The following is a 27718-nucleotide window of genomic DNA, read 5'->3' as shown; positions in this document are numbered from 1 at the left end:
GAAAGAAAGAAAGTGTTTTTATTATAAGCCCAGTATAAATCTTAAACATTAAAAAAGAATCTACAGTATTTTGGAGGGAAGATACACCTTGAATATATTCCAAGTATCACTGCTGATGGAAAAGGAGAGAAACTGTGAACTGGGTATTTTAAGTATGACTGATCTACCAACTTCTCGTGGTGTAGTGTATACACTTCAAAAGTGTATAGAACTTATTTCACCAGTGTTCAACAGTGTATTTAGATACCCTTTAAATGTGATTCATCTATCCAAATTAACAGCCATGAGCCTGATTATACAGTCTTGCAAAGGTAGATATTAGCCTTGAAGTGAGTTAAATTATGATGGGATGAAGCCAGAATAGGAATGGGATAAAGCCCGACGGAGCTGTGGACTCCAGAGGATATCATGATAATTTGTGTGATGATAACAAGCAGAGCAGTGCTAATTGTCACAAACACCCCCTTAGGAGCTGAAAGGCATCCAAAGTGATCTTCTGAAATGCTTTGGTCCGAAGTGGCTGCCCTGTGCAGGCTAAAGGATGCTACATGTCTGTGCGATTACTTCATGTCTTCAGAGTAATTCAGAATAATTACATAGTATCAGTGGATTCATGTCTCTGGAAATACTCCTGAAATAACTAGAACATATGTATTAATTACCATAAAGAAGGTTAACAGCCCATTTTGTATAGTTAAATACAAATTTCTTTATCTTTAAAAACTCCTGTATTATTCCTAAAAATCTTACGTAGGCTTTTTGTCTATATAAAATAATGCTGGCCTACACTTCCTGAGAGTTGCCTTGGCATTGTGATGGAGCTGGGTGGGAAAATCCCAGTATTGTTTTTTCCAATTTTAAGTATTCTGACTTTTAAAAAAAATAGAAATCAAATAAATGGTCAACAAATGTAGTGTATCAGCCAAACACTGAAAATGTTTCACTGGGAACAGGGAACTCTATTCTGGAAATGTCACAATAATGCCTCATGAAACTTGTAATTTGGGTGTCAGATGTACCCTCTCTTTTCTGTGGGTCTGGATGCTTGCCTGCTCTACATCTTCATCTGCCATAGGGCTTCCCTATCACAATGGTGCTGCGGAGCATGATGGGGAGGCTGTGGAGCCCAGCCAGTGGAGGAGAATGGACTTTTGTGCTGTGATCCCTTTCACAAGTTCTCCAGTTACCAGAGACTTTTTTTTGCCCTCCCCAGTCACCTGTTTCTTCTCATTTATACTCACCAAGACTCTGAACATGATTCTCATCACTTTCAAAGCGTCATTGACTGTAATTATAGAGGACCACAGCAGCTTGGGCTCTCCCACTTGCCTTTGCTATAATATTAGAATCATTTAGGTTAGAAAAGACCAAGTCCACAAGCATTAGCAGCTGTCCATAAGAGAAAAAGGGGGTTCATGTATGTTAAGGGTATCTTTGCTTTGAGGGGCAGTGTTGAAGACCTAGTATTTTAAAAGCACAATTCATACACAGTGGTGAAAATGATGGGAAATGGCTATTGTGACTTTTAGCTAGCCTCTGAAGGCTAAATTTCTTACAACTACTTTTATATATGCTTATCTATGAGTATTTGGCTAGTTCACAGGAGGTAAAGAACCCAACTAGTATGCTTTAAGTTAAATGAAATTGCTGGTGTTTGACCAATGCAATCTAAATTCTCAATTTCTGCTTCGTCCCTTCTTTTTAGCTAGATTGTCATTTGTGGTTCTATATGTATTTCTGAAGAATATTGCTATAGCTCTAGTCTGTTTTACCAACTCTGTTAAAATGTAATATTCACCAGGGACGAATATGTTATTATTATTAACATTTATAATAATAGCTTGCTTGGAAAATGCAGTGAAATGTATACATTGAAACAAAATTAGTTACATTTTTTCACACTGTTGACCTGACAGTAAAGTAGAAACATGCCCATCTAAAGTCATAATGATAGAGATAATTGTGTGCAAAGAAAAACTTGACTTACGTCACTGTTTTCAGAGAGTGCCTCTCCCTGAAAATAAAGGGACTCTGAAACATCCTTCTGCAAAATCTAACACAGGCAAGACTCCACCATAGAAATAAACAGAAGGAAATGAAGCTATCAGGCTAAGGGGTTTTTGAGTTACATTATGAAGTGTAAAATAGCCACAAAACTTAAAATGAGAAATAAACAACCATAGTTCAGAGATCCAAATTCCTTTGCAATTCATTTTTGCTTCCTTGTGAAACCTTTCATTTCCACTGCTGTGTCATTTACAAGAATTCTGCAAGGACATCCAAACTGAGCATACAAAGCAGTAGTCAGGTGGAGGGTTCTTAGTCAAAGGCTTATGATTATTAATTTCTTTGGGTTTTTTTTTTGACAGTGAACGGTGGCTACAACCATTGTAACTTGATCTCTGAGAAGAAGAACATGATGGACATGGAGATGACAAGTAGCTCGGTACCTGTCTGCAGACAAGGTCTGTTCATCCACACAGGAAACTCCCTGATGCGAGACCACCCGCTGTCCTGTGAGAGACTGCTTCATGTTGGTCAGCTGAACTTGACACACTCCGATATAAGGTACCACCGCAAGTTTTATTGGTTGATATACTTCACTCTTCTGGAGTGCTTCTTTGTCAGAACTGTTTCTCAGTGCCATCCATGGGTGCTACATTTGGAAGGGTATTTTTGGCTTTTGCTTCATTTTGGAAGTGCTTTGAATGCTGCTTTAATCACACTGCTCATCTGCAGGTTTGCAATGTAGGGACATGCACATGTGCACAGAAAGTGTCCAAGGCAGTGCCAGGAGGAGTCACTGTGTGTGCAGCTGCAGCCCCCTGAATTGCAGATTAAATACAGCTGCTCCGTGGGGGCTCTTCCAACATGCTCAGAAGTCAACAAGAGTTTTGCTAGGGGCTTAAGTAGGGTCAGACTTGCCTCCTCTGTACCTCCACCCCAATGACATGTTTCTAAATTGCAGCCTGGAAGGCAGGGATGATACTTGCTCCCAAACCAGTGTCTCCCATATGGCAATTTGGCATGCCACCATCAAACCTACCTGAAGCCAATGCCACTTTTATTTCTACAGCGTTTCCTTTAATGAAGTATTTTCAGTGTTCCCATACAGCCACATCCTTGGTGTTTGCTTTTAAGGCCGTAATGTGAAAATTTGGTCTCTGGTTTTGATATATACACTGCAGTTGGATATGCTATGAACAGAATCTCTATTTAAACATTTGCTATAAATTAATTATATGAAAACACAGAACTCCATTATTTTTTTGTTGTTGTTACAAATTTAACATTACCAGATTTTAAACAAGTACCCTAAACAGACATCCATTGTGAATAGAAGCCTGCTACAAAGTAAAATCTGTCCATCTATTTTAATTACACTGCTTTTTGGCAGGCAATATAATACAGAATAATCTTGACCTTTTTGAAGAGCTGTAGAAAAGAAAAACCTCAGTAAAGTTGTAGCTTTATCTTAGATACTTGGAATAATTGGCACTCTGTGCATGGAACTATCAACCCCAAATTTCCATAGTCATAGCAAGAGGAAATACGGCCTACAGCTTAGTCTTGGAAATCTGACTGTTTCTCATTTTATTATACATATTTATGTCTTGTTTCCCCTTTTCCATTTATTGGTGGGGTAAGAACATCTGTGTTTTCAGGAGGAGGAGGCACGGCAATATGGCAAGCAAGTGGAAAGAGCTTTTTGTTTGTTTGTTTGTTTGAAAAGGACAAATAACATTCAAGCCATATAACAAAATACTCTGCTGTTGCTATAAGGATTTGTAGATGCCATTGCAGCTGGATGTAAGTTTGCTCTCTCAGCTTCTTTCTGACTCAGTATGGGACTGGCAGTTACCAACCTCTTTTTATTCTATCAGTTTATGAAACAAAGATAATTAGGGCCGGAGCAAACAAAAGAATGAAGAGAATACTCTGCTTAGATCTTTATGAACCTTTTTGTAAAATCTATAATGAAGAAATGACAGATACCTGCATACCAGGCATCACAGTACCCACCTCAGAAATATGAACCCCTTCCAGTCCCCATTTGGATGAGGATTCCCAGAACAGCATAAAGGATTGTCTGCTGCATAATATGAGAAACTAGCAGGTGATAGGCCTGATTCCCTTTCCTTTGCCTTGTAGCATGGTCTAAAGCCTTGAAGCTCTGTTGTTTCTAAGCAACAGTTTGGAAATGTTTGGAGACGATCTTGGAGGACCCTTCCATTCCTTTATGGGTTGTTTGTGTGTCTCACTAGTCATCCTCTGCTTGTCTGTCTACCTCACTAATACTGCTTTTGCCTGCATGGGGTTTGCAAGGTAAAGCCAATGCCCAGCTCTGCTCTATGGACCTCATATACACAGTGTCTAATTTCATCATCATGCTACTCATGAGACGCAGAGCCAAAACCTTGTCTCCTGTAAGAGAGGTTGGACAGCAGTTGGGATGATTTCTGTTCATGATGTTTGTGAGGCTAAAGATTCTTGACAAGCAAGTAACAGAAAACATGGTCTTTCCCTGAAGATCTGAAAACAGGAGAACATAACTGAGGTGGGGGTGAATGCCCATCAGGTTCCAGTGAAGTCAATGGGAGCCAAGGGTGCTCTGTGCCTCCCCAGATTTCAGCCTTTATTAGAAAATGGAGGAGAGAAATAGGGCTGGAATGGACAGATATTGGAGCACACAGAAGTCAGGGCAAACTCTGGTGGTTCTGTCCAGCTCTAGTAACCAGCACAGAAATAAAGGAAGATGCAAAGTCAAACGATCTCTCTGGGTTGAGCTTTGAACCACTCTGCATTTCTAGGATATGGAACATCCAAGGAAAACCCAACAAACCAGAGAGCACCTCCCCTAGCAATCGAAAATCTCCCTTAGGATTTGGGGTTATGATTGGCTTTGTCCTTCTTTCCCTCAGTGCACTGAAATTTGTTATCCCCTTCAGCTTCTCCCTGAATCACATTCTCTCAGTAACTGTATTCTAGGGATGACTGCCTTAATCCAAGAATCACAATCCGCGTTCTTCCCAGCCCCTTTTTGCCACTCAGTTAATAGCTTTGAAGTTGTGCAACATAATTGCTGTGACATGCTATCTGTGTGTGGGACTGGAAAACTCCTAATACCTTCCTCACCACAACTGGAGTCAGCACACAGCTAATGTTGGCCTTTTGTCAAATAATCCATTATCAGTCACAGCAAACCCGCCACGCTGTGCTCAGTGCTCGGCACATAAAACCGGGAAGACATCAGAGCAGTCAGATAGTGTTGCAGAGGGTCCCTGGATGCGCAGCAGAGCAATCCCCTCCAGCTTCTTAAACCCATCAGTTATCACTGATTGCACAGTTACAGTGGCAGTTGAAGGCATGTATGTTTTGTAAATAATGTGGAGATTTCAGATACAGTCGTCTTTTCCTCTGAGGGCGGTTGGGAACTGCAGTACTTCTGGCATGGTGCTACTGGCCTCGTGCTCTGGCTCCAATTACCACATAAGGGAGTCTCTTTGGAAACACTGCCTTAGTATCCTCTGAGAGGCTGCTGTTACTCTTCAAAGGCCTTACACTCAGCTTTCATGCACTTAAGCAGCAGTTCTGTTGCCTCAGACTGTCCATCCCTGGTACATGGATGCTCCCTGCGAAGAGGGGTGTGTGGGGTATGTTCTCCTGCTGACTCCGCTCCCTTCCAGGTCTGCTCGTTTGGAAGCTTCCCAGAGCTGCTCATGCTGCATGTCCACACAGTGCTCTTTACACTCTCCTGCTATCGTTTGTCCCTCTTGCACCCCTCTTGGCTCTTTGTTTCATATGCATTTATATTTGGCTACTGTCCAGAGATTGTGAAATCCTTACAACCAGCACTGCCTGTGTGTACCAGGCCCGGAATCTGATCCCTGCCTCCAACAGCAAGATGCCATTACAGGAGCAAATAGCCAGTGGATATAAGAGGAGTCACCCAGTAAGTTGGATGCCAGACATTTTGTTTCTCTCTCACATCAGTTTTGGTTTTGTGCCGCTTCTCCCCCTGCCCTGCACAGGACTTGAAGGATCAAGAAAGGGCTTTCCCTAGAACAGTGAGGGCAACATTCTGCCAGGAATACAGGGAGTTTGTATTAATTGTATTACCTTGACGTTAAGTACCCCAATATTCAAGCATAGGGACATTGAAAGAATGCCAGATTCTCTCAGCGGTGTTAACTAACATAGGGTATGTAATATATCTATATGTACAGTACGACAGAGAAAACTGCAGCTCCCAGGAGGGACTTGCTTCTGACCTGCACAGGCAGCTTGTTCTTATCATTATGTAGGCAGAGCATGGAAAAGACATGGCTGTGGCAGTGGGAAGCATGAATTCGCAACTTCCTCTCATTTGCTTTTGATAAGGTATTCCAGCTTGTCTTTTGGTTCAAAACTCCCCTCTTTCATGTGTCTCACATTCTGCACTGCAACATCAGAGCAATATAGCCCTGAGTCTGAGTAAGATCTTGTGCTGAAACTGCAGATCAATGTTCCTGGGACTTTTGGGAACCTAATATTTCTCAGGACAAGGATGTTTGTATCCATCCTGCAGGTTCTCTGCACAGACTTCAGCTTGAACTCCTCACATGGACTTCTGGCAAGATAGGAGCTTTACATAAAGCTTAATAATATGACACCAATTATCACAGGCTGAAATGTCAGGCTTGGGTTAGCTTTATATGACGGAAGAAATGTGTTGTGTTTACTTTACTTGAGGCTTTGGGACCACTAAACTATAATACAAACTGAATTATTTAGCAGAGTTCTCATACAGAAGAAACTAAGTAATATGAAATATTCTGTCTGGTGTGGTGTGCTGTAAAACCTTTCTCAGAATGAGTTTAAAGCAGCATCCTTTCTACTGGGGGTTGGAACTAGATAATCTTGAGGTCGTTTCCAACCTTAACTATTCTATGATTCTACGAGCAATGTAGCTACAAGCTAGCAGGGCAGGGTTTCCCAAACACTTGCAAGAAAAGGTTTTTACATATGCTTATGCCCCATATTTTACAGACATGTAGTTCTGTAAATGTTAAAAATAATGTATGAATACTGTTGGATTTGGGGTTTGTTTTCTTTCTTTTAATTTATCATCTGCAAAACCAGTTTACCCTGAGACCAAACCTAAAGGGAGGAATTATAACTAATGGTTTATGGAAACCTCTTTTTAAATTTCTGGTGGCAAATGGAAGATCTGATTGTTGTATAGCAATGAATGGTGGGGAATTTCACTTCTCTCATAACCTTAAAGGGGTTTTTTATATCAAGCCCTACTGGCCACAAACTGTTGGAGCTTAGAACCTATCACTAGTGGATGCGGTGTTGCCAGTTGGGTGCCTCACAGATGTCATTTTTTGACAACTTTAATTTCCTGGGAAGAAAGGCTTTTTAAACCTTGCTGTTATTGTTTTGTTCTTTCTAACTGGTAGTTCTTTGAGAGCTATCATCAAGGAAGGGTTAGAAGTTGTCCCAGCTTTCCACCTTAATGTTAGTAGTGGATTAATGGAAATAATAGTGATGAAGTCATCAAAGTTGTAAAATAAATGCAGTTTCTCCAGCAGCTTCGCAGTTTAATGTATGTGTATATCCAAAATACCTTATGCATATGTGTTTCATGCTTTAAAATGTGTCAGATTTATCTCAGCTGTGGTGTCACACAATATGCCCAATGGCCAGGTTTTCTTCAGCTTTCGTGGTGCTAGCATCAAGCATAAAATTCATTTAAGTGGAACATGTCAGTGTAAGAGCCATGGAGCACCTCTCTGGAGGGTTTATTAGTTCAGGTACAGCTTTCCTGCACACAGATAGACTCTTTCCTCTTCTTGGTCTTGCACATCACTGCATCATGAAGCCATAGGTTAAACCTTCCCATGCTTTAGGGACATGTAAGGAACACCCTCTGGTCCTAAGAAAAAACACACAGTTGGGTCACCCCCGGTAAATGTTTATAGCTGAGATAAAATGTTTTATTTTAAGGCATAAGCCAATTGCTAACTGCTTGGAAGAAGAATGTTAGGAGGAAACATTTCCTAAATGCAGTGGTTTTCTGCAATGTCTATGTGGTGTTCCCCAAGGTTCTCCTTCCTGAGTGATTGGATTCAGCACACATCCAGAAAGACTAAAAATCACTTCTGCAGAGCTATTTTCTCTTGATTTGCAGACACGTATAGATTCTAATACGAAAAATGGAACTGGGAATACACAGACTACCAGTTTAAATCTACAGGTTGTGAACTTTTCTTAGTTATGGTTTGTAGACCTCTTAGGAAGTAAATACTTATCTCTCAAGTATTATCAAGATCTTACCCTGGACCACTGGTTGAAAGCGAGCTTTCTTTCTTTGTATTCCTTTTTCCACACTGACCTTGCTCCTGTTTTAATTTAGTGAAGGAAAGCATCTCTCTGAGATGTAAGCAAAGCTCAGCTAGCTTTTCTTGATTCGTGTGAACGAGAATGCCAAGGCATTTTCCCAGTGTGCTCTGAGGAAAACGCTGATATTTGAATAATTCAAAAATGCCCAAAGCTCTCAAACTTCGTTCTCAGCTATTGTTTTGCCCAATCTATTATGCATTGAAAACCTAGATTGTGATTGATGAACTGCCTGTAGCAGTGGAGGGGAGATTGTCTGTTCTGTGCGTAACCCAGTGTGTAAAATTAATCCTCTGTAAAATGATGCTGCCTTTACAAGGGTTGTAGAGGAAACATTGCAGATGTTTTTGGTGTAATTGCTGCATTAGACTGGCAACATTCAACAGAGAGCAAGTGCTTCTATTCTGTAGGACTTAACAAGTGTTGTGTCTCATAGAAAAATCATAAAGCCTGTGGTAGTTAGTGATACTTAATGAAAACTGTATTACAGGTCACCCAGGTTTCAAGACTCCGTTGATTCTGCTGCTCCATGCCTGAATGGAAGTCACCCGGCTCAGCACATTAAACAAGAATGCCCGAGTGATTATAAGATTCTGTCTGAGGCTTCCACGCATAGGAGGATTACGGAGGGGATGGAGCTAAGAGCCTCTGGTAGTCTGCATCCTGAAATAGACCTAATGAATAATAGCTTTACAAATTCACTTTCATCCTACTTGTTTAATAATGAACATAGCTCCTCCCTGGGTCCTTTGTCACTTGGCACTCCTCAGCACTCGGCCAGGCTACAAACAAGCAACCTGAAGAAGAGATGCATCTCTGTTGTGCCGTCTTCAGCTGAAGGAATTGATATTACAGCTATCATCCGCACATCACAGACGTCACTGGTCACCTGTGTGAATGGACTGCGAACTAATTCAGCTGGCATTTCCTCTCATCCTGTGGAGATCAGTCATCACAGTGCTCAGAAATCCTCTCGGCCCCAGTCTTGCTCTCAGCCTGGAAACCCTTGCAGTATTCCCTCCCCGCCAGCATGTCTTGTACCTATTTCTGCTGAATGTGACAGAGGTGACTGTGAGCAGATACAAATGCAGCAAGTCGAGGAGAATGGAAGCCTCAGCCTTCTGATGAACGGTACTAGCATCCCTCATCAAAACACCTCGCACGGCACCCAGAAGGTGAGTTTCTTAAAACAAGAACCAGCTGATGATTATTCCTCCACTGCTGATCTTTTTCGACATCACCAGGGGCTGCCTCCCCCTTACCATCTACACCAGCAGCTAAGCCAGGCTCAAGGGACGCTGCCTCACTTACATGCCTCTATGTCTCCAAAGTCCCTCCAGCCCAGCGATGGGGACGAACAGGACCTCAGCAACGGCAAACAGGTCTGTCAGTGGATTGACTGCAGTGCCACTTATGACCAACAAGATGAACTGGTCAGACACATAGAAAAGACTCACATTGACCAGCGGAAAGGAGAGGACTTCACTTGCTTTTGGGCAGGCTGTGTCCGCCGATATAAACCCTTCAATGCTCGATACAAACTGCTGATTCATATGAGGGTTCATTCTGGAGAAAAACCAAACAAGTGCATGGTAAGTCTGGAATATATTTGTTTGAATAGAAACATACCGCTCTGCTCTCTTTCTTGCTCTCTCTTCAGTCTTATTCCAATATAATCGTTGTGTTTTCCTATAACTTAGTCTGCAGCAGGCTAAAGGGGAATTGGAGAAAACCTTAATCTGGAAGGAAACGTTTGAGTAAGAAATACTGTAGTTCTTGGAATGAGGATTCAGTTTCCTTATATGAGAGCTTAACTTTTAATACAGTGCTTTATTTTTTTAAATATTCATTAAAGCATTAATAAAGTGATGATCAAAGCACACAGCAGTCATTTAATGTAAAACAAAGTCACTGAGCCTCGGGTGACATTTTTAATCAAGAAACATAAAACACATCTAATGAAATTCTTTTCATTCCTTCAGCTGAACAATAACCCATAGAGTTGTGAGTGCAGGAGTTTCAAATGGTAGTTTAGAAAAGAAAAAGAAACTTGTGAAAGGATTTTAAACAGTTAAAGAATAAAAGAATATCTTTAATTACATTTTCAAAGGTTTTAGGGGCTTTTTTCATTTGCAAACCAGAGCTTTAAAAATAAGTAAAAACCATTGTTCTCTTCTGATCAAGAAGATGTAAACAACATCAGTGTTCCAAAACCAGGATCTTGGGAATAACACCATCTCTGCATCTGCCCACCATGATGACAATATGGCCAAACTAAAATAAAAGTTAATGACTTCCATTAAGCTTTCCACATGTTTGAAACAACAATGATATAAGACCCTGACTGAAACCGATGAAGCAAAACAAGTTTGACATAAGCTTCCAAATTGGGCCATGAAATTTGGCAAGTCTTGTTTGTAACACCCACACGTGTGCATGCACACACACACACACACACACACAAGTACAGACAAAGGGAATGGTTATAGCAGCAGGTTGTGGCTCTCGATAGATGGATTTTTTGACTATATATCTATTTTATTGTTTTGATCATAATGGAAAATGCTTGTAAGGAAGTTAGATCAAGGCAAATTTTTCCATGACAAGCTGGAGCTTTCTATGGAGGAATAGGAAAGAATGTCTGTATAAAAATCTTGGATTTTTTCATGTGTTCAAGAAGAAGCTTGCTGGCCTGCAATGGTTATGGAAGGGAGAAGGAAGAAGACAACAGTATTCAAAATGTGTTACAGAGAACAATTTTCTCTGGAATTGGTCATCCTGATTATCTTTTTGCTTCCATTGGATAAATGAAAAATGTTATCTTAATGTCTGTGCTGTTCAGTGGGTATTCCCTAAAATAAGACTGGAAACAATGCAGATATTCAGAGAACACTATCAAGTTGTCCAAGATAAAATGGAAACACTCTAAGACTTACCTGTTTCTTTTTCCTTTGAGAGAAAGAAACTGACTTGCTTGTTTCCAGAAGTATCTCAACCACAATTTGTACAAAGGAATTTAACTTCCTATTTATATCTTATATTTGACCAGGAATCCTCAAAGGATAACGCAAGTTAGTTGCTACTTTCCAAACAAAAGTATAAGTAAGCAAGCTGTGAAAGCATACTTACAAATTAGCCTATTGGTTTTAGTGTTTTTATCATCTGGAATGAGATCAGGCTTCTTCCCCCTTTTATCTCATGCTGTTTAAAAGAAATACTTAAAACATGAAACCCTGATTAGCTTTACTGCGATGCTGAAAGATTCAGTAGACTCCATGGGTGAGGTAACTTTTGTCTTTTTCCGCAAAATGGATATTTGATGGGTATTGTATAGCAGGTTTCTAATGTTACATTCCCATTCCTACAGGAAACTGGATAAACCAGTGATGTTAAATCATGTAATGTCTTAGCAAATGCTAAAAATTTCCTACTTTCAGTTATTTTCATCTGCAGTAAAGAACTGGCTTTTGATAACATCTCAAGGTTTAACATTGTGAATAGGCTGGAAAAACCTTTGCATCTGATATTGCAGACAGCCTTCATGGCACGTCTTACAGCCTTGGCATGTAAGTACAGAAAGATCTGTTTTATTTGAGCAGATATTGCAGTTGTTCCCATACATGGAATGCCTCAATCAGAACTAGGAGCTTTACATTGCACAACATGCAGTTAACTCCTCTATTCCCAGAATAAGAGCCTTCCACTGTCAGTAGAGGTATCCATGTATTAAATGTTACAACCTGAAATCCTGTGTGGAGTAAAGCTGGATCCAAGTGAGCACGTGAAAAATATGTCGCCTTTGCAGGTTTAGTTTTCTACCCTGGAAAGACCTTGATCTAACAGGGGCAAGACTGAAAGCTGCAACATGGCTCCTTAAAGTTATTAATATCAAGTGGGGATTATTTGCCCAGCGAATTCCATTCCACTTTAAACCAGGGTTGCTGTGCAGTGTTTCATTGTGCAGTGATGTCATGTCATTTTAAATGATGGCTTTTCTTTTGATGTGGTAATAATTGTGCTGTTATTCCTGCAAATTAAGAAGGCAATTCATTCTCTGTCTATAGAGGTCTGAGATTTTGTTTCGTTTTTGCTGTAGCTCTGTTAAAGTAACTTTACATCTCTTGGTATTTGTAGTGGAGATTTTCTTTCGCTGTTCACAATTACCCATTGTACTTTCTTTTCAAGCCCTCGATTTTGTTCCTCTCTGTAAGATTACTGGCTGACTAGGTATTGAACTGCTCAGAAACTAACAGTGAGCAGTACCCCACCCTCGTACATACAAGTACTTTTCCTTGTAAAATTATTAATTTCTTATGACAGGCTTTGCTACTATGTACTGTAATAGACAAAGGAATTTTGGAATTCAAGCTACTTGAGAACAGGAAATACAAGAGACATTTTGATTGAAAAGTAAATGGTTCACTAAAACTGCAGTTAATCTTTTTATTATCTTTCCAACAGCAGTTTCCACAATACTTTCATGAGGTAAGCTTCGTCCAGTCCAACTGTAACACTCTCATCGTTACAGCTGGTTTAAATTTAGCTAGCCTGCTTCTTTCTGTAGTGCAGACACTCGACAAGCAAAACAGTATCTGGTGGAGAGAACTACTGATGTTTCGGGTCCATATTCTGCTCACTGTGTTTCCTTGCCAAAACCGGTGCTATGAGTCTTCTGTTTTCATCCTCTGTTAAATACTCTAATTGAGCAGTGCCTTCTCGTCATTGTGTCTCTCAGTTTGGTTTTTCCTTGGGCTCTGCAAGTAGTCTAAAGGAAACTGCCTAATCTCTTTGCAATATCCTGTTATGTTTCATACTTAACTCATGTTATTTTAGTTTTATTAAATTTGGGGTTCATCTGCATTATAATCAAAAATATATCCAACAAAAATAATGATGCAATGCCTGTAAGACTTTAACTTCTGAAGATTAATTTCATGCTTTCTTAGATTTGATGTCCCAGACAATTGGAATTTTGATTGTCTGAGACAGCAAAAATTAGCAAGCTTAAATGGTTTTTAATATATAAAAAAAGAAATAAGTTTCTCATAGCTGCATCTTTTACTGTCTTTCAGTTCTTCCAATACTTTGGTGGGTAGAACCCTGCTGATCTCCAGATATTGCATCCTCAGTTTAAGCCTCTGCTTGCAAATGTAAATATAGAGCTGCTCCTTTAGTTGTCTAGAATTGTTTGATTTGGACAAATCCATACTTGGCTTATTAGTTTACCCTCTTGCACTCTTGTGGCTTCGTAAAGAGTAGAAAATTAAGTTCCCATCACTGCATATGTATGTGCTCAGGGAACTTACGTTGCAGGCCTCCACAGACATGATCAAGGTAAATATCTTTATCATATATAATTTCTACAATATTCAAGTAGTGTTTATAGAAATTGGGTATCATAATGCATGTGATACCCATGAAAGGAGCTGGACAGTGCTAATAGCTGTTGTTAATGTCTCTAGTTCATGTATTTCGAAGAAACAAATGCCTCCTGAGTATGTTATAGACCTCTTTGTGCTTGCCTAGATAGTTAAGACTTTGAAGCAGAATCTTTTTTTCTTGCATGCATGCAACACATTCAGTTTGGGAATAGTCTTGATGCAATGATTTCAGTGCTGTATTGCACACAGTGAAATTCAGCACCTCTGCTGTTTGTAGTCAGTTCTTTTGAATCCCTAAGGGTGAGACACTATAGGTCCTGCATTAAACATGGGGAAATTGAGACGTAGAGAAGATAAGTAACTCGCTTAAAGGCATCTGTACACAATTCTAGCATTCCAGTGCAGATCTTGTGCTCAAATCACTACACCACACAAACTAACCATTTGCAATTTACCTATGAAACAGATTTTTGTACAGATTATGCAAAAGATAGAGGCCTGGCTGAGTTTCCTGTTATTTTTACTGTACATCTGTGACGCAGGTGATTTGACATGTCATAAACCTGCGAAAACATTAATCAGAAGGCTCGGCTACATTTGTAACACTTACTACAATTACAGGAGAAAGGGGCCTATAGAGCAGATTAGTAGTATTGCTTCTGCTACTAAGGAAACCAATGTGGAATCTCTGTTCTCAGTCGATAACAAGTATTATACTGTCTGCGGTCAGTGGGGAGCATGAGTCTAGCAATGCATGGTGAGTAATGAGATCTCTACAGGCTACATCTACAGATGAGTCTAAGGGACAATCCTGCACCTGCAGGGTAAATAGGTCTGCATGCACCAGCTTATATGCTTTTGAGTTACTTCACCTAAACAATAAGTTTCCATGCCTGACTTGAGGGAATGTTGTGGAAGTCTGGGAAGTATTTTCAGCTTTTGGAGTGAAGGGTGTCATGCACTGATGCCAAAGGAGTGCTTTAAAAACCAACAATAATATTAGGCTCACTTTCTTTCCCTTGAAATCAATAGAAGGAAACATCCATTCTATCAAAGCTGCCTCACCAGAGATCTCTCTTTTTATTAGGTCTCTGGTGGCATTTCCCAATACTGTCAAGGAACTGCAGCATTAAAACCACTCTGAGTAGAGAAGTAGACAGCAGTTCAGTGGTTTGGTGAAAATACGATGTTTGTTTGTTTGCAAAAACCACTACAGATTGCACAACAGCACAGGGTTTAAGCATGCACCAGCACTGCAGGGCAGGCTGGCTAATGGCTTTAAGCTTGGCACTGTTAGCTTGTGCCCAATGGCAGTTGGTGAATTTGAACTCTTGCCTATCCACAGGAGAGCTCCACACCAGCAGATCCTGCAAAGCAAAGGCCATAGAAATTACTGGGCATAGATTCCACTGTGGGTGGGATTGTCCCATGTGTCAGTGCAATAGGACAGATGCAAGTCTGCAGTTCTTGATACACATGGGAAGTTCAGCGCAGTGGTGTGGCACAATGGTATGGTGGTGTTAGAGGCTCAAGATCTTCCTTCTTGAGCTAAGCTACAGAGGGAGTAGCTGCCAGGGTTTTCCATGAGGGATTATCAGCTTCCCAGTGTGGTCCTGGGATTGTTGACCTTCAGGACATTCCATGAGGTGCATCTGCTTTATCAGGTTGGTAGAAGAAGCCATAGGATGCTGGGCTAGATGGACTTCTGCTCTGACCAAGCAGGGCTGGCTGCCCTTTGTGTTATTTTCCAGCAGTTTGATATGGGTTGGGTTTGGCTGCTCTCAGGTTTTTGTTTGCATAAATCTGAATAAATACAAATGAAGTAAATTCTGACTGTCACTGCCAGCACCCAGAATGGTTTTCAAGTTCAGTTGTATGCCTTAAAAATGTTATACAGGACATTGAAGAGATCTGATAAATGGTAGTTAAAGGTATAGCATGGAACTTCCATGGAGGGGGCTTTCAAATACATACTTTTTTATCCTACAAGAGCATTTAATTCTAAAAGGTCTAGGTGTATTTTATTTGACTTGATAAATTATTAAGTAACTTGGGACCTGGTTAAAACATAATTATCCTGAAGTCTTCCTGGCATATTTATACAAAGCTGGTCACTGAGTGTAGATACTGCTGTTCATTCAGTCTTTGAAGTAAGAAATGAAGTGTGATAGTTAACAGTAATATCGCCACAACATAGTGAGTACTCACCCTATGAAACTTGCTGTCACAGGATATAATGTAATTAAGTACCACTATTATGGTGCTCACAATGTTGGATAGCTTCCACTAATAACAGAATCTACTGAAGGTAAGGTGATAGGACTAAGCAGATAGTGGTTAGGGAACAGGTAGCCTTGTGACACAAGAATGGATATTCATTTCCATGTCCCCCATCAGAATGTTACCAGGTATTCCATGCCATTTTTCTCAAACCGGGAGTACTATCATAGTGAAACAGAGCTTTAAGAAGAGAACCATTGGTGAATGTGGGTCACCATCAATTTGGAAAACAAAATGATGGGGTGACAGGGAACAGGGCTGGAGAAGTTTGTTACTATGGACATTTTCTAACCAGTGTACTATTTCAGAAATAATGAAATGTTTCTGTATTTTAACCCATCTTTTTTTACATTCCATTTCAGAATGAAAAAGTGTTAAACAAAGATGGGTTTTTTGGTTGTTTAAAAGCTTTCCACATTTGATTTATTCAGTGTTTTTGTTTTGTTAGCAAAGTCCCCCAAACAGTTATATTTCAGCTCATCCTGGACTGATTTCATTCTTCAGTGTTTTGATTTGGCTACTGAAATACATACTTTAAACCACAATTCCAACTGTGGCATGATTTGAGTAAAAGGAAAATGATCCACTTTCCTACAAAGCAGCAGATACTCGTCAGAATCCTAAACACCCTGAGCTTTTGAAATTATTTGGCAATGCTCTGATTGTCAGAGAACATCTTAAAGGAAGGAAACGCTTTTGTATTAGAAATGGTTCTCCACAGTGACTGTACTGCTTGGCACCATTGTGGCACATAGAAGAGATAGTTGCATCAGAACTCCTTCACGCTGAGCAAAGTCATTCATGTTCTTAATCAAATAATATAGGCTAAAGCATGCCCAGCTTAGGAAAGTGAAATTTATTAGTTGTGACCTGCAATGTCTGGCTGCCAGATAAACTTCTAGGCATGTCTCCCAGGTAGTTTTGGAAAATTTCAGCTAGGCTCCTTTGCCTCCCCTTTGCCCAGTTTGCACACAAAAATGACATCTCGACACTATGGTTTTATCTTTATCCTCTTGTCCCACAAAACTCAGTAAATAGTGATTCTTTCTCATTTTAAGACACTCAGAATTATTTCCAACTCTGCTGTGGCCTGGCTCTGGGTGATACTCCACATGCAGATTTATTCAAATCCCAGTCTCAGCACAGACCTATAAACCTCTCATGAGGCATCACTGTTTGAAGATACCTTGCAAGCAGCCTCTTAACTCCCAATTCATTCCAGCTGCACCACAAGATCACTTTCTTTGCCATGCAGATCAATGAATTCTATCAAATGATCACATCTGAAGATGCAAAAAGAGAAAGGCTTTCCAGCCTCTGAGCACGGGGTTTGCAATAACTCTTAAAGATTTCTGTAGCTCACCATATCCCATGTAGCAAAAGTGTGACAAGATTTCTTTCTCACTATCCATCCTGTCTGGAAGTGAATCCTTCATCAGTTTCACTACACGAATCTGTGTAGTAGTAAAGATGAAGTGATACACGCTCAAGTAGTCAGATGCCTTCTCCATTCTAGTCCTAAGTTTTACAGAGCAGTAAATAGAATTGTGAACTACCTGCTTCCTGTAGGAATGTCTTGATACACCTCACAAGTACCTCAAAGATGTGTCCAGCAGTCGGGTCCTAAAACTAGAACTCTGCAGGGTCCAGCATCATTTTGGCGGGGTGGGTTGTCTCCAGAAAGTCTGGGAAAGAAGGTTGCATGGAGGGATTTGAAGGCAGTCTGCAGATATCTAATATCGAGGAGCAGGGAGAGAAGATATTTTTTTTCTTCCTGAAATTTAAAATGAATCTGAATATTATTAATCTTGTCATATAGAAAGTGGAGACCTTGAAAGCGCTAAGATTTTAAGCAAAGTACTTGCGATTGTGTTCTTGAGGTTAAGTGCTTGGCTTTATTTTATTTCTCTGTATGTGTTCTGTGGGACTTATTAAAAATGGCATGGAATTGTTCTGAACTCTCCGTGATTTAGCAGTGATTAACCTCAAGAAGGAAAACCAGTTTGAATCACCTGGCAGAAGGCTTGGTCAAATTAAAAAGCAGTAAAATTAAATATTGTTTAAAAGCCGTGCCAACGATCTGCTCATTAATGTTTCTTATTAGGCCAATACGTTTTAATACTCTGCATTAGTGAAACATATGTCATTTAATAAAAATGTTAATCTGCATTTGCAGGCAGCACAGAGGCTGTAGAGTCGAGTCTCGGGGGAGAAGGAGGAATTTAGTGCACATTAAAAACTTTATGCAGTCATTTATGCAGTTGGTTCTCAGTTCTAAATGTGATGCATTTGTTTGTTACTTCGGGGCAAACCAGCAACACTTGGCACCAACAATCAGATGAGGAATAAAAAGCCATCGTTGCACAGCACAGGGTGTTTATATCGGGTTGGGCTTCACAATGGGCCAGATTCCGAAACCTTCACTCACTTGTTTAGCAAGTAGCCCAGTGGGCCTAGTAAAAAAATAATGTGCTATTTAAACCAAATATATCAAAACTTGACCTTCTGGCATCTGACAACTCGCACTGAGCAAGATTTTCAAGATTCCCTGGGTCTGGATAGCTTTATTTTGGAGGAGCCTTGCTCTAATAGGGCACCTCTGAAGCTGAGGTCCTCTTTCTTTCAAACCAGGCAGTGTGTCAGTGAGTTACTGATATTTCATGAGCACTTCTGGAAATTTTGACCTTAGATCTCCATTTCATCACAAATACAATGAAATAAATCCTTCTGTTTCACCCTCACAGTGAGGGTGAATAATCACAGTGAGAGAGTGAGATAATGTAATACATTCATAATGCTATTTTGCATGTCTCACGGTTCCCTCTGCTGAGAATCTCAAAGCTTTCACTCTTCTGCCTGCCTACAGCATCTTTTGTGGTGAAATCTCTCATGCCCAAGTTCCAGATACAGTTGAATGAAGGCAAATTCCCCTGCTGCTTTCTATCCATGTATACTGGTGTAATTGTAAAGAAACCCTGAACTTACACCCGGGTACCAAGAATGGCTCAGCCTCAGAGTGCCAAAAGTCACACATTGAGTGCCTGGCAGAGAAGGCAAGAAAAAGACCTCCTTCTTCCTGCCTTTTCCACCTATTTCTTAAAGTTGGTATGAGACAATGTGCCTTTGCTGACCAGAAAGTCCCTTCTACTTCAGACCATTATTCATGTGAGGAAGGGTATGCGAGACAGCAATTTTATTCAGCTCTACAGTGGCTTTCAAAGAGAATGTTGCCATTATAGAGTATTCAGCACCCTGTATTCTGTCTCAAGGACACCTGTATTTTCTGTGTTTGGGTAACTCAAAGGGGCTTTATTTCAAATAGCATTTATATCACAGACATTTGTCATTGCCTGACTTTTCTATTTACATCCCTGGGCTGATTGTGGAATCGAGGAACAATAGGAGTTTTATTTCAAAGTCTGCTTTTGTAACCTATAGCAGTGTCTTCCCTCGATCTCCTCTTATTGTTGTGTACAGATAGCATATGTGTGAAGAGATCCTACACTCAGGTACAGTGTGGCTGCAGTGTTAAATAATTGATCTTGATCTGTCTTTTGAAACTGCATCCAAGGCATTTAAAAGTGGGAAATGGAAAAAGCATGTTCTCATAAGCCAGCTCAGTAAAGTTTGCACAACTGCTCTTTGTTTCATCATGCCTACAATAAATCTTTCATTTTTGCCAATTGAGAATGCCTACTAAATCTGCAAATGATTACTTCCCTGAATTGTGTTGGGATTCTTGCAATACATTTTTCTTACATGGGTAATGATAAAATAAGAGTCCATCAAAAATATTTTATTGCCTGGCAGAGAGCCTTTTATGAAATGGTTTTGATTCAAGGAGATTCTTCCAAGTGTTTTAGAACCGTTGCTTACAACTTTCCTTTAACCCTTGCATGGAGGGCTGCCAGGCCCTGGGAATGCCAGAAGTGACTTAGTCACTCAGCGGCTGGTTGAACGCAGAACCTGGGTATCAGTTTAACCCGCAGCCCTTGGACTCAGACTGAGAGCATGCTGCTTCAACATGTACTTGTAAAGGGTATTGTGTTACTATTAGATTAGAAAGCTGATGAATGTCAGACTGGTGGGAACCTTGTAAAACTAATCTGCTGTGTGCACGTTGATATGATTTCACTCTGTTTCAGGGAGAGAATGAGGAAGATGAAGTATTACAAAAAGGCAAACACAAGGCAAAACTGGTAGGGCCATCTGGGTCACTGAGCTCAGCAATCCCAGGTATCATGTCACCTTACAATAATCCCTTCAGTACACCCAGAGGCACAGAACACCTTTGTGGTCTAGTGTGAGGTGTCCCTGCCTATGGCAGGGTGGTTGGAACTAGACGATCTCAAGGTGCTTTCCAACCCAAACCATTCTATGATTCTATGTCTGTGCCTTTGAGAAAGGTGTATCATCAACACCATGACTTTTAAGTCAGGATCTTTCAAAGTCATGTGAAACAAATCCTGCCCTTTTTTCCCCCTGATTTCAAAACGAGTTACAACTACGTTTGCCCTTGTGCAGGACCAGCTGTAGGAATTGCTTTGCTTTCCCTTATAAAGAGATACAGTCTTAACCCAGTTCCATGTAGACCCCAAGCACACTGTCTCCATATAAAACAAGGCCCAGGGGGCTACTCCTAGAATGGCACAAGTCATGATGCCTGAAAACACATTCTAATACCACAGGAGAAGGGATCTGGCAACAGACATACCTTGTGATGCTTGCACTCACAGAAAACCAGCAGTAGACCTGACTCAGTGTGGTGTGCTTTCAACAAAACCACATCAAATGCTTGACATGTTGCCCACTTGCCTCCGTGCAATAAATTGTCTTCTCGGACAAGACATGGGGAGAGCAGAAAAAAGCAGATTATGTGAAAATATTTAAAAGTATCACAGTTATTCACAGGCTTTTATCTTCTTGCATATCCTCAAACACAGTGACGTTTTTAATTGCATGGTTGTGGGGATCTCAGAAGTCACTGTTTACAATGCTTTGGTTTAACTAAACATTTTTAGCTTGTGCTTTGTCTTCAAGGCCAAAGAGTGAAAAGATGACAACAAACATGCAGAAATCAGACATCAGCATCAGATGCAGAGAGCACACTAAGTTCTCGTCTTTTAGCCAGGTAAATACTAAATAGCATGCTTTACGCTTAGGATTGGCAAATCTCCTGCTGTATATATCTTACTTCTGGGCTGAAATGATATGCCAAAGTTCTCTCAGATGATCATTGACCATTTTTGTTCAGATTTTAAAAGGAATCAAGCAGAAATACTGCCAGGTTTGAAGAGATTTTGCTGAATTTAGAAGAAGAGGTATTAGAGGTACACAGTGAGCATCACAGGAAAGGCCAAGTGAGGGATTCTGTATCATCTCTCCTCACAGATGGATATTGAAAAGCAGCAAATTTAGGGCTTTTAAAAGGTAAAGTCTTCTTAACACTGAGCAAAGTTAAAAGGGATCAGAGTGGAAGGAACCTTTTGAAGCATGGGTGTTCTTAACTGTGGTCTGTGACATCCCTAACATTCATCAGTACCTTTCAGGCAACTTATGGCCATTAGACTGACAGCACATTTAAAACATGAATATTTGTAGCTGCATTACTTCATTTCTAGTGCTGTAAAAGTACCATTCACATAATGGGGTAATGGCCTGCAAGTTCTCACGATTTCAACTGTTTTGAAGTTACAGGAGTTCTGTTCCTTTATGGCAAGCATCCATTTCTCATTTTAGCATCTTTGGCACTCACCTAAAGGATGGCAAATTAAAAAAACGATTAAGGGGACACAGAGACAATCTTTTAAGGAATGATTAAAGGAATTAAATAAGGGCTGGAGTGGGGAGAACAAGGAAAAGGAGGGATCGTTTAGAAGAGAATAGAGAATAAGTGAATAAGGAAGAGAATAGAGAATAAGGGGTGACCAGGCAGAATCAAGCAAAGGAAAATTTAAAGCTAATCTTTCAGTAAAAGTTTCCTAAAAATGAGGTATATTTTAGGGTGGCATATTTTCATAGTGGAAATAGAAGATGCCCAACAGTATGAATAATATAAGCTGGACTGTCTGAAAAACTGGAAAATATACTGTAGAGAATGGTTTTAAATCTAAACTGTCTTACTCCTTGTTTCTGTCTAAACTAACCGTACCATTAGGCACAAGAGGAGGAACTGCACTGGCAGGCACTGGGGTACAGTTCAAGCCTTCAGGTGTCTGCACTCTCAAGGCGTTATTTGTATATTTTGTTCCCCTAATGTTGCTAGGAGGTAGCTGGGGACAGTCACCACGCAGAGAGATGGTGCTCAGCATCTGTGGAGATGTGGCCTCACTGTCCTTCCCGGCAAGGCTCTCGGACCATTTCACAAACAGATGCTCGCTTTGCTCACTGGCATGTGTGAAATCAGGGATGACCGGCTAGAGCAGTCAGTTTGCCAAGAAAGACACCTTTTGTTTTGCTTTGCCCTTACCAGATTTGACCTTTATAGAACAAAAAGTTTCTGCTCACCGTGAACGAAAGCTTCGCTATTGATTTCAGTGAATGCTAATATACCACACAGACCATTGTGCCAGAAATGGCTGTGCTATGACATCTGGGTATTTTATTTCTGCTGTGAAATGGGGCAATTAAAGATTGTTGAGCACAGAAGTTTCACCTGCAGATTCCTGGTCCAACTTCCTCAAAATTCAGGCAGTGGAATTGAAGTTTTGGATCACGTTGTTTGGTGGGCATTGATCAGTGTCCCAAAGCCCCAGGGCTGGTCTGTGTGTGGCTGGGGAAGGGTGCACGGCAGAGCTGCGTTGGGGATGGGGGAGCTGCACAGATTCAGGATCATAATCGGATGATGCTAAGCAAAACTTGGGGAGAGGGAAAGAAGCCAGCTCCTTTCTAGACATCTTCTCTATTAAATCTGTACCTGGGCTTATCTTTGGCAAGTTTTTGGCATCTTTTGAGCATGACGGACACGGCAGAAAGGAAGATAATGAAAAGCATGTTAATGCTGCCTTCCTGTTTTACACTTGGCACGGATTGAGATTCCTTGCAAAGGCGTTTTTGCTAATCAGGAAGTACAGAGCACACCAGCTCTTTGCTCTTAGTATTTGCAGCAGCGATTTTGAATGAGTTGTTCCCTTTAGTAGGTGAAAGCACCCCCATTAAGAATTAGTCTAACAGTTGTAGGTGGACAGCTGTGTAAACCAGTGGTGCAAACTTAGAAGGTAGAGTAAGCTTGTTTTGAATATTTCAGCTTGTAAGATTTAGGCTCTGGTAAGTATAAATTGTTTCAGGAAAATCTGTTTTGGAACACATCTCTGAATGGCAAGAGAAAGAAGTGGGTATTGTAGTCATCCCAGATACTTTCAATTTCGATTGTTTATAGCAACGCTGACAGAAACTAACGCTGTACACAAAACTGGTTTTGAAACTGCCCTTTTTTTCAGAGTTAATGACCCACAGACTAAAGGAAATTTGCCAGTTTTTACCAGCTCAGAGCTGGCCTGATTTTGCTGGGAAAGAAAAGTGCAAGGAAAAGAAACCTTCTGGATTTTCAAAAGTCCATGATGATTGTCTTCTCTCATTATATAGCCTTTGCTTTTTTCTGTGTGTGTTTCTAACTGACCTGTACTTAGCAGAATGCTTGCTTTGTCCCAGGACAGCATACACTGGTTGCCCAGGAGTTCCCTTTGACAACTGCATTTAGATCCCAATCCCATCCCAGTCAGTGTAAAAGGACTGCTATGAAACCCCTGACACAGCTCAGCTCCTCTAGCTCCATCCAGAAGAGCGCAGTCATATGCATTTTGTGTTACGCTACTTCATTTACTGCACTTGGGTCTTTCCAAGGCATTACCTAGGGACTTCTCACGTGATGGGCATGGCTGATTTAGCTCCCATAATTAACCTGGGAAAGGCAGACTCTGTACCTGAGTGCATTTCTTTGTAAAATCAACAAAGAGAAGGGAGTGAGCCATTTATACTAATTATATGTATAAAAAAAAAAATCCCTAAAGGCAAGACTATATAACATGTATTATGTTCAGGCAAGTATGGGATCATTACCGTCATTCATGATAATTTGATTTACCCCCATGGCTTCCAAACAATACATGGCTCCTAGCCTTGTGAACTGGGGTGCATTAAGAATTGCATGGCAGCCCTACATTTCAGAAGGAAAGCTCTTAGGTCTTGCTATGTTAAAGGCTCTTTAGTTGCAAAAGTTTCTTAAGTAAGATACATGTTACCTCAGTTCACACTAAATAAATTGACTCAGGAGTTTTCAGTCTCAGTTTGCAAGAGAAAAACCGAAAGTATCTAACTGTAGCCTAAACAAAAGCATATTTTCCCTAAAAACATGGCAGCATATCATCGTAAATCTGTGGTGCTTTGCCCAGGAACCATTTCAAGCTAAAGACCCAACTGTGTGCAAAATAGCTACCTTAGATAAAACAAGATATCAGATCTTGTATGTTAAATTGAGTGCCTTTGATAGCAATGTTGCACTGAAAATGTTGTCATTGTTTCAAGTCTGTCCCTCCATGCAGTCAAAGACAGCAGTGTGTACTTAAGGAAATGGTAAATATAGAATACTGGCAAATGTTGCTTAAATACATTTACTAGTAAACAACCGTGGCTGGACTGTCTAATTTGCAGGACTGGCTGCAGCCAATTTTAACTTAGATTATGAAAGATGAAGAACAGAGAGCCTTTAAATCCTGATTCCCAGTTCTTTACATCATTTATCAGTGTACAATGGCTTTATTCATGTTCTGAGTCTGGTTCTGATAAATTTTGATAAATACTTCATAATGTTATTAAAGACATTATAGACACATCATTTAGCTATCAAGTTGTTTGGCTTATTTGAGGGGAAGAGAGGTTGATGCGAAGGGCTGAGAGCAAAGGGGCTGATTATTCTGGTAAATATGTAGAACTATTTGCTGATGAGAAGGCATGTCTCTGCTCTTGGATGTGCTGGAACAGCCATGAAGTGGCCATTGCAGCTCCCAGGTGGGATTGTAGCCAATGCTGCTCTCCTTCCCTCCCATCTGTACTTTGCTTTGGCCCATCTGCTCTGGAGCAGCCAGTGGCCATACAAAGCTGTGAAGCAGAGACACCTCTGCTTCCCCATGACGTCCCCCAGCTGTGGTCTCTCCAGGCAAAGCAGGGTCTCCATCCTTTGTGCACCTGCATGGAGCCTTCCCAGCTGCAAACTCTAAGCCTCTGCCAATTCCTAAGGGCAAATTTCAGCTGTGCTGAAAGCCGGGGCAAAATTCCCATTGACCGCAAACAAGCTGCAGGAGCACAGCCAAGGCCAGAATGATACAAGCTTAATAATCAGGTCCCAGTTCACAAGATGCTGAGTGCTTCTGCTACAGAAGTGGATGAGTTTCCTTGGGCTTTGCTGTACTGCGCACAGCTCCATTGTATGGTACTCTCTGTAAGTGGCTCCTCATGTTTGAAAACGCGGTGATTCAGTTTGGTGATTCAGTTTGGGAGGCCTTGAAGTTTTTCAGCTCAGGTTTAGGGAAAATATGCAACATGAGTCATCCAGGAACTTTGTTTTCTCAGTAACTTCTATGGTAATTGCACATTACAGAAACGTTTAGGGCAAAACCGTGCAAGACATTGGAGCCTTTTGTTACAGTCAGTCATATCCCACTAAAAGCCAAGTGTTTCTCAAATTAAGCAGACAACTCATGCCTGGCTGTCTTTTGGGGACTGGGGTGGGCATGTCTGATTTGAATGTATCAATGTGTAGTGCTAAAAGGAGAAGGAAGGGAGACAACTCCTTTATCCTTTCTTCCATTGTAAATCTGGCCCTCTCTGTTTCTGAACATATACAGATCTGTTCAATCTGCAGATGAAGAATTTTAACTTTACAACATAGCGATTGTTTTAGTTTTTGGTCTTGGGCTATCTAGATAACAAAAAATTAAGAATTACTGGGAAAAGGACCATTGGTTATTTATTAGCATGGTGTGTCGGTTAATTCAGGAATTAATAAAAGTGACAGCTAATAGTGGTGCTTAGGCCAATGTGTTAATTGTGTCCCCTTCAGCATGCTCCTCATGGTACCAAGGTTAGGCCTGCAGGGTGGCCACAGCACCATGAGCAAGTGAGCATCCACAAGGGGCAGTCCCACTGGTGTGGGGAGACCTTGTCAACTGCAGAAGGTTCAAATCCCCCTTTTTCAGCTGTCTGTTATTATGGTCACTCTCTGGAGGGAGCTGGTTGAGAACATGAAAGGACCTGTGAAGAGCACTTGCATTTATAGAAGCTTAAAGGTTTCTCAGACCCTTATGGTAGTAAGAAGCAGACTTAGAAATACCAGAGACGGGGTAGACGGGGGCTGATGTTTGGACAGGAGATGTGCTGACCATGTTCAGGTTCAGGACACAAGCCTTCAGGGGTGGCAAAAGTAGCTGTGTGGGAGTCCTGTGGCTCTGCCACAGTCTCTGCCTGTGTTTTGTGTGTGTATTTCTGATCTAGTTACCTCTTTGGTTGGTACTTTGGGTTTTAGCAGGAGTGTCCTATGCAGTAGCTATTTTCGAGCTTGGCTTCCCGTGTTTGTTCTGGGTCTATTCATTAATAATAATGGGGTGTAAAATCCTAGTTCTGTTTTTGAGTTATCAAAATAAATGCAGCTTTTGTGACCAGGTTTAGCCATATGTGGCTATATGATCTCTGTTACTTAAATATTTGCTCGTCGCTGTGTTACTAAGCCTTTTAGAGCACTGGGTCCAGTGAAGAATTAAGTTCACTGTGAAGGGAAAGAGTTTCTCCTTTACTTCCAAACCTACTCATGACGTGTTTTGGAAAGATAAATAGAAAGAGAACGCAGACAAAATGTGAAGAACACGTATACGAGCTAACAGTCTCACAACAGGGAAAATAAGAAAATCAGAGGTTACATCACATTATTGTAAATACATTAATTTGTTTTCAGAACTGTTATTCAACAGCAGGATGAATCTTTGAGTCATTTAGTGTTTGAACTTCCAAAATGGCTTGTGGTTGTTCCATCGTTCTTCTCACACAATCCCCAAAGACACAAAAGTTAGAGGCAGTGATAAATCTTTCTATATTAATGGCCTGATCCAGCATTTACTGATGTCAAGCGAAAGCTCTTCATACACTTCACCAGGCTCCGGAGCAGGCCAGTAGTTATTAAATATTACACATAAGCAGCAAGTGAGAAACAAGTTCAAGAAATCTTTCCAAGTCCTGTAGGCCCAGTTTAAGAAACTGCTGTATTCTGTTGTAAGGCTATGTAGAAACCTTAAAACATGCTTACAAATCCACACATGGCTTCTGCTTCACTGTGATCTCTTCCTACCTTTGACCTCTTGTTTTATCTACCATCACTTGTGTGCATATGTGTGTATGTGAGAGTAAATAACTTAATCCTAATTGTCTGAAGGTATACATATAGACATAAACCAGAATGTATTGCTTATATAATGCCATAAATGAGCATAGTGTTTGTGTGTAAATTATATTTATATATAAGTTTCCTACAGTATATATGGCCAATATAAATAAATCCTTGTCACGGCAGTGGGTTTTGTCTATATATAATATATTTATCTACATATTTGCCTTATAAGCTAGCAGGTAATAAATTAATTCAAAAGGTCCTTCAAAAAAAAAATAATGCAATTAATGTCTTTTGT

General features: G+C 40.5%; 1 protein-coding gene across 6 annotated transcripts in view; it reads left to right on the top strand.

Annotated features, from left to right (window-relative positions):
• The window catches only part of GLIS1 (GLIS family zinc finger 1), a 204657-nt gene that overhangs the window by 97008 nt on the left and 79931 nt on the right, over positions 1 to 27718 (top strand). For all 6 annotated transcript variants that reach the window (XM_030493503.1, XM_030493502.1, XM_030493498.1 and 3 more), the window contains 2 exons: positions 2370 to 2568; positions 8876 to 9977. In XM_030493503.1, the coding sequence (XP_030349363.1) occupies positions 2370 to 2568; positions 8876 to 9977 (1301 nt within the window). The remainder of the gene's footprint in view (positions 1 to 2369; positions 2569 to 8875; positions 9978 to 27718) is intronic.

Source organism: Strigops habroptila, chromosome 8 (genome assembly GCF_004027225.2).
Source record: "Strigops habroptila isolate Jane chromosome 8, bStrHab1.2.pri, whole genome shotgun sequence".
In the NCBI taxonomy this organism is placed as follows: domain Eukaryota; kingdom Metazoa; phylum Chordata; class Aves; order Psittaciformes; family Psittacidae; genus Strigops; species Strigops habroptila.
This window is presented reverse-complemented; position numbering and strand designations above follow the sequence as displayed.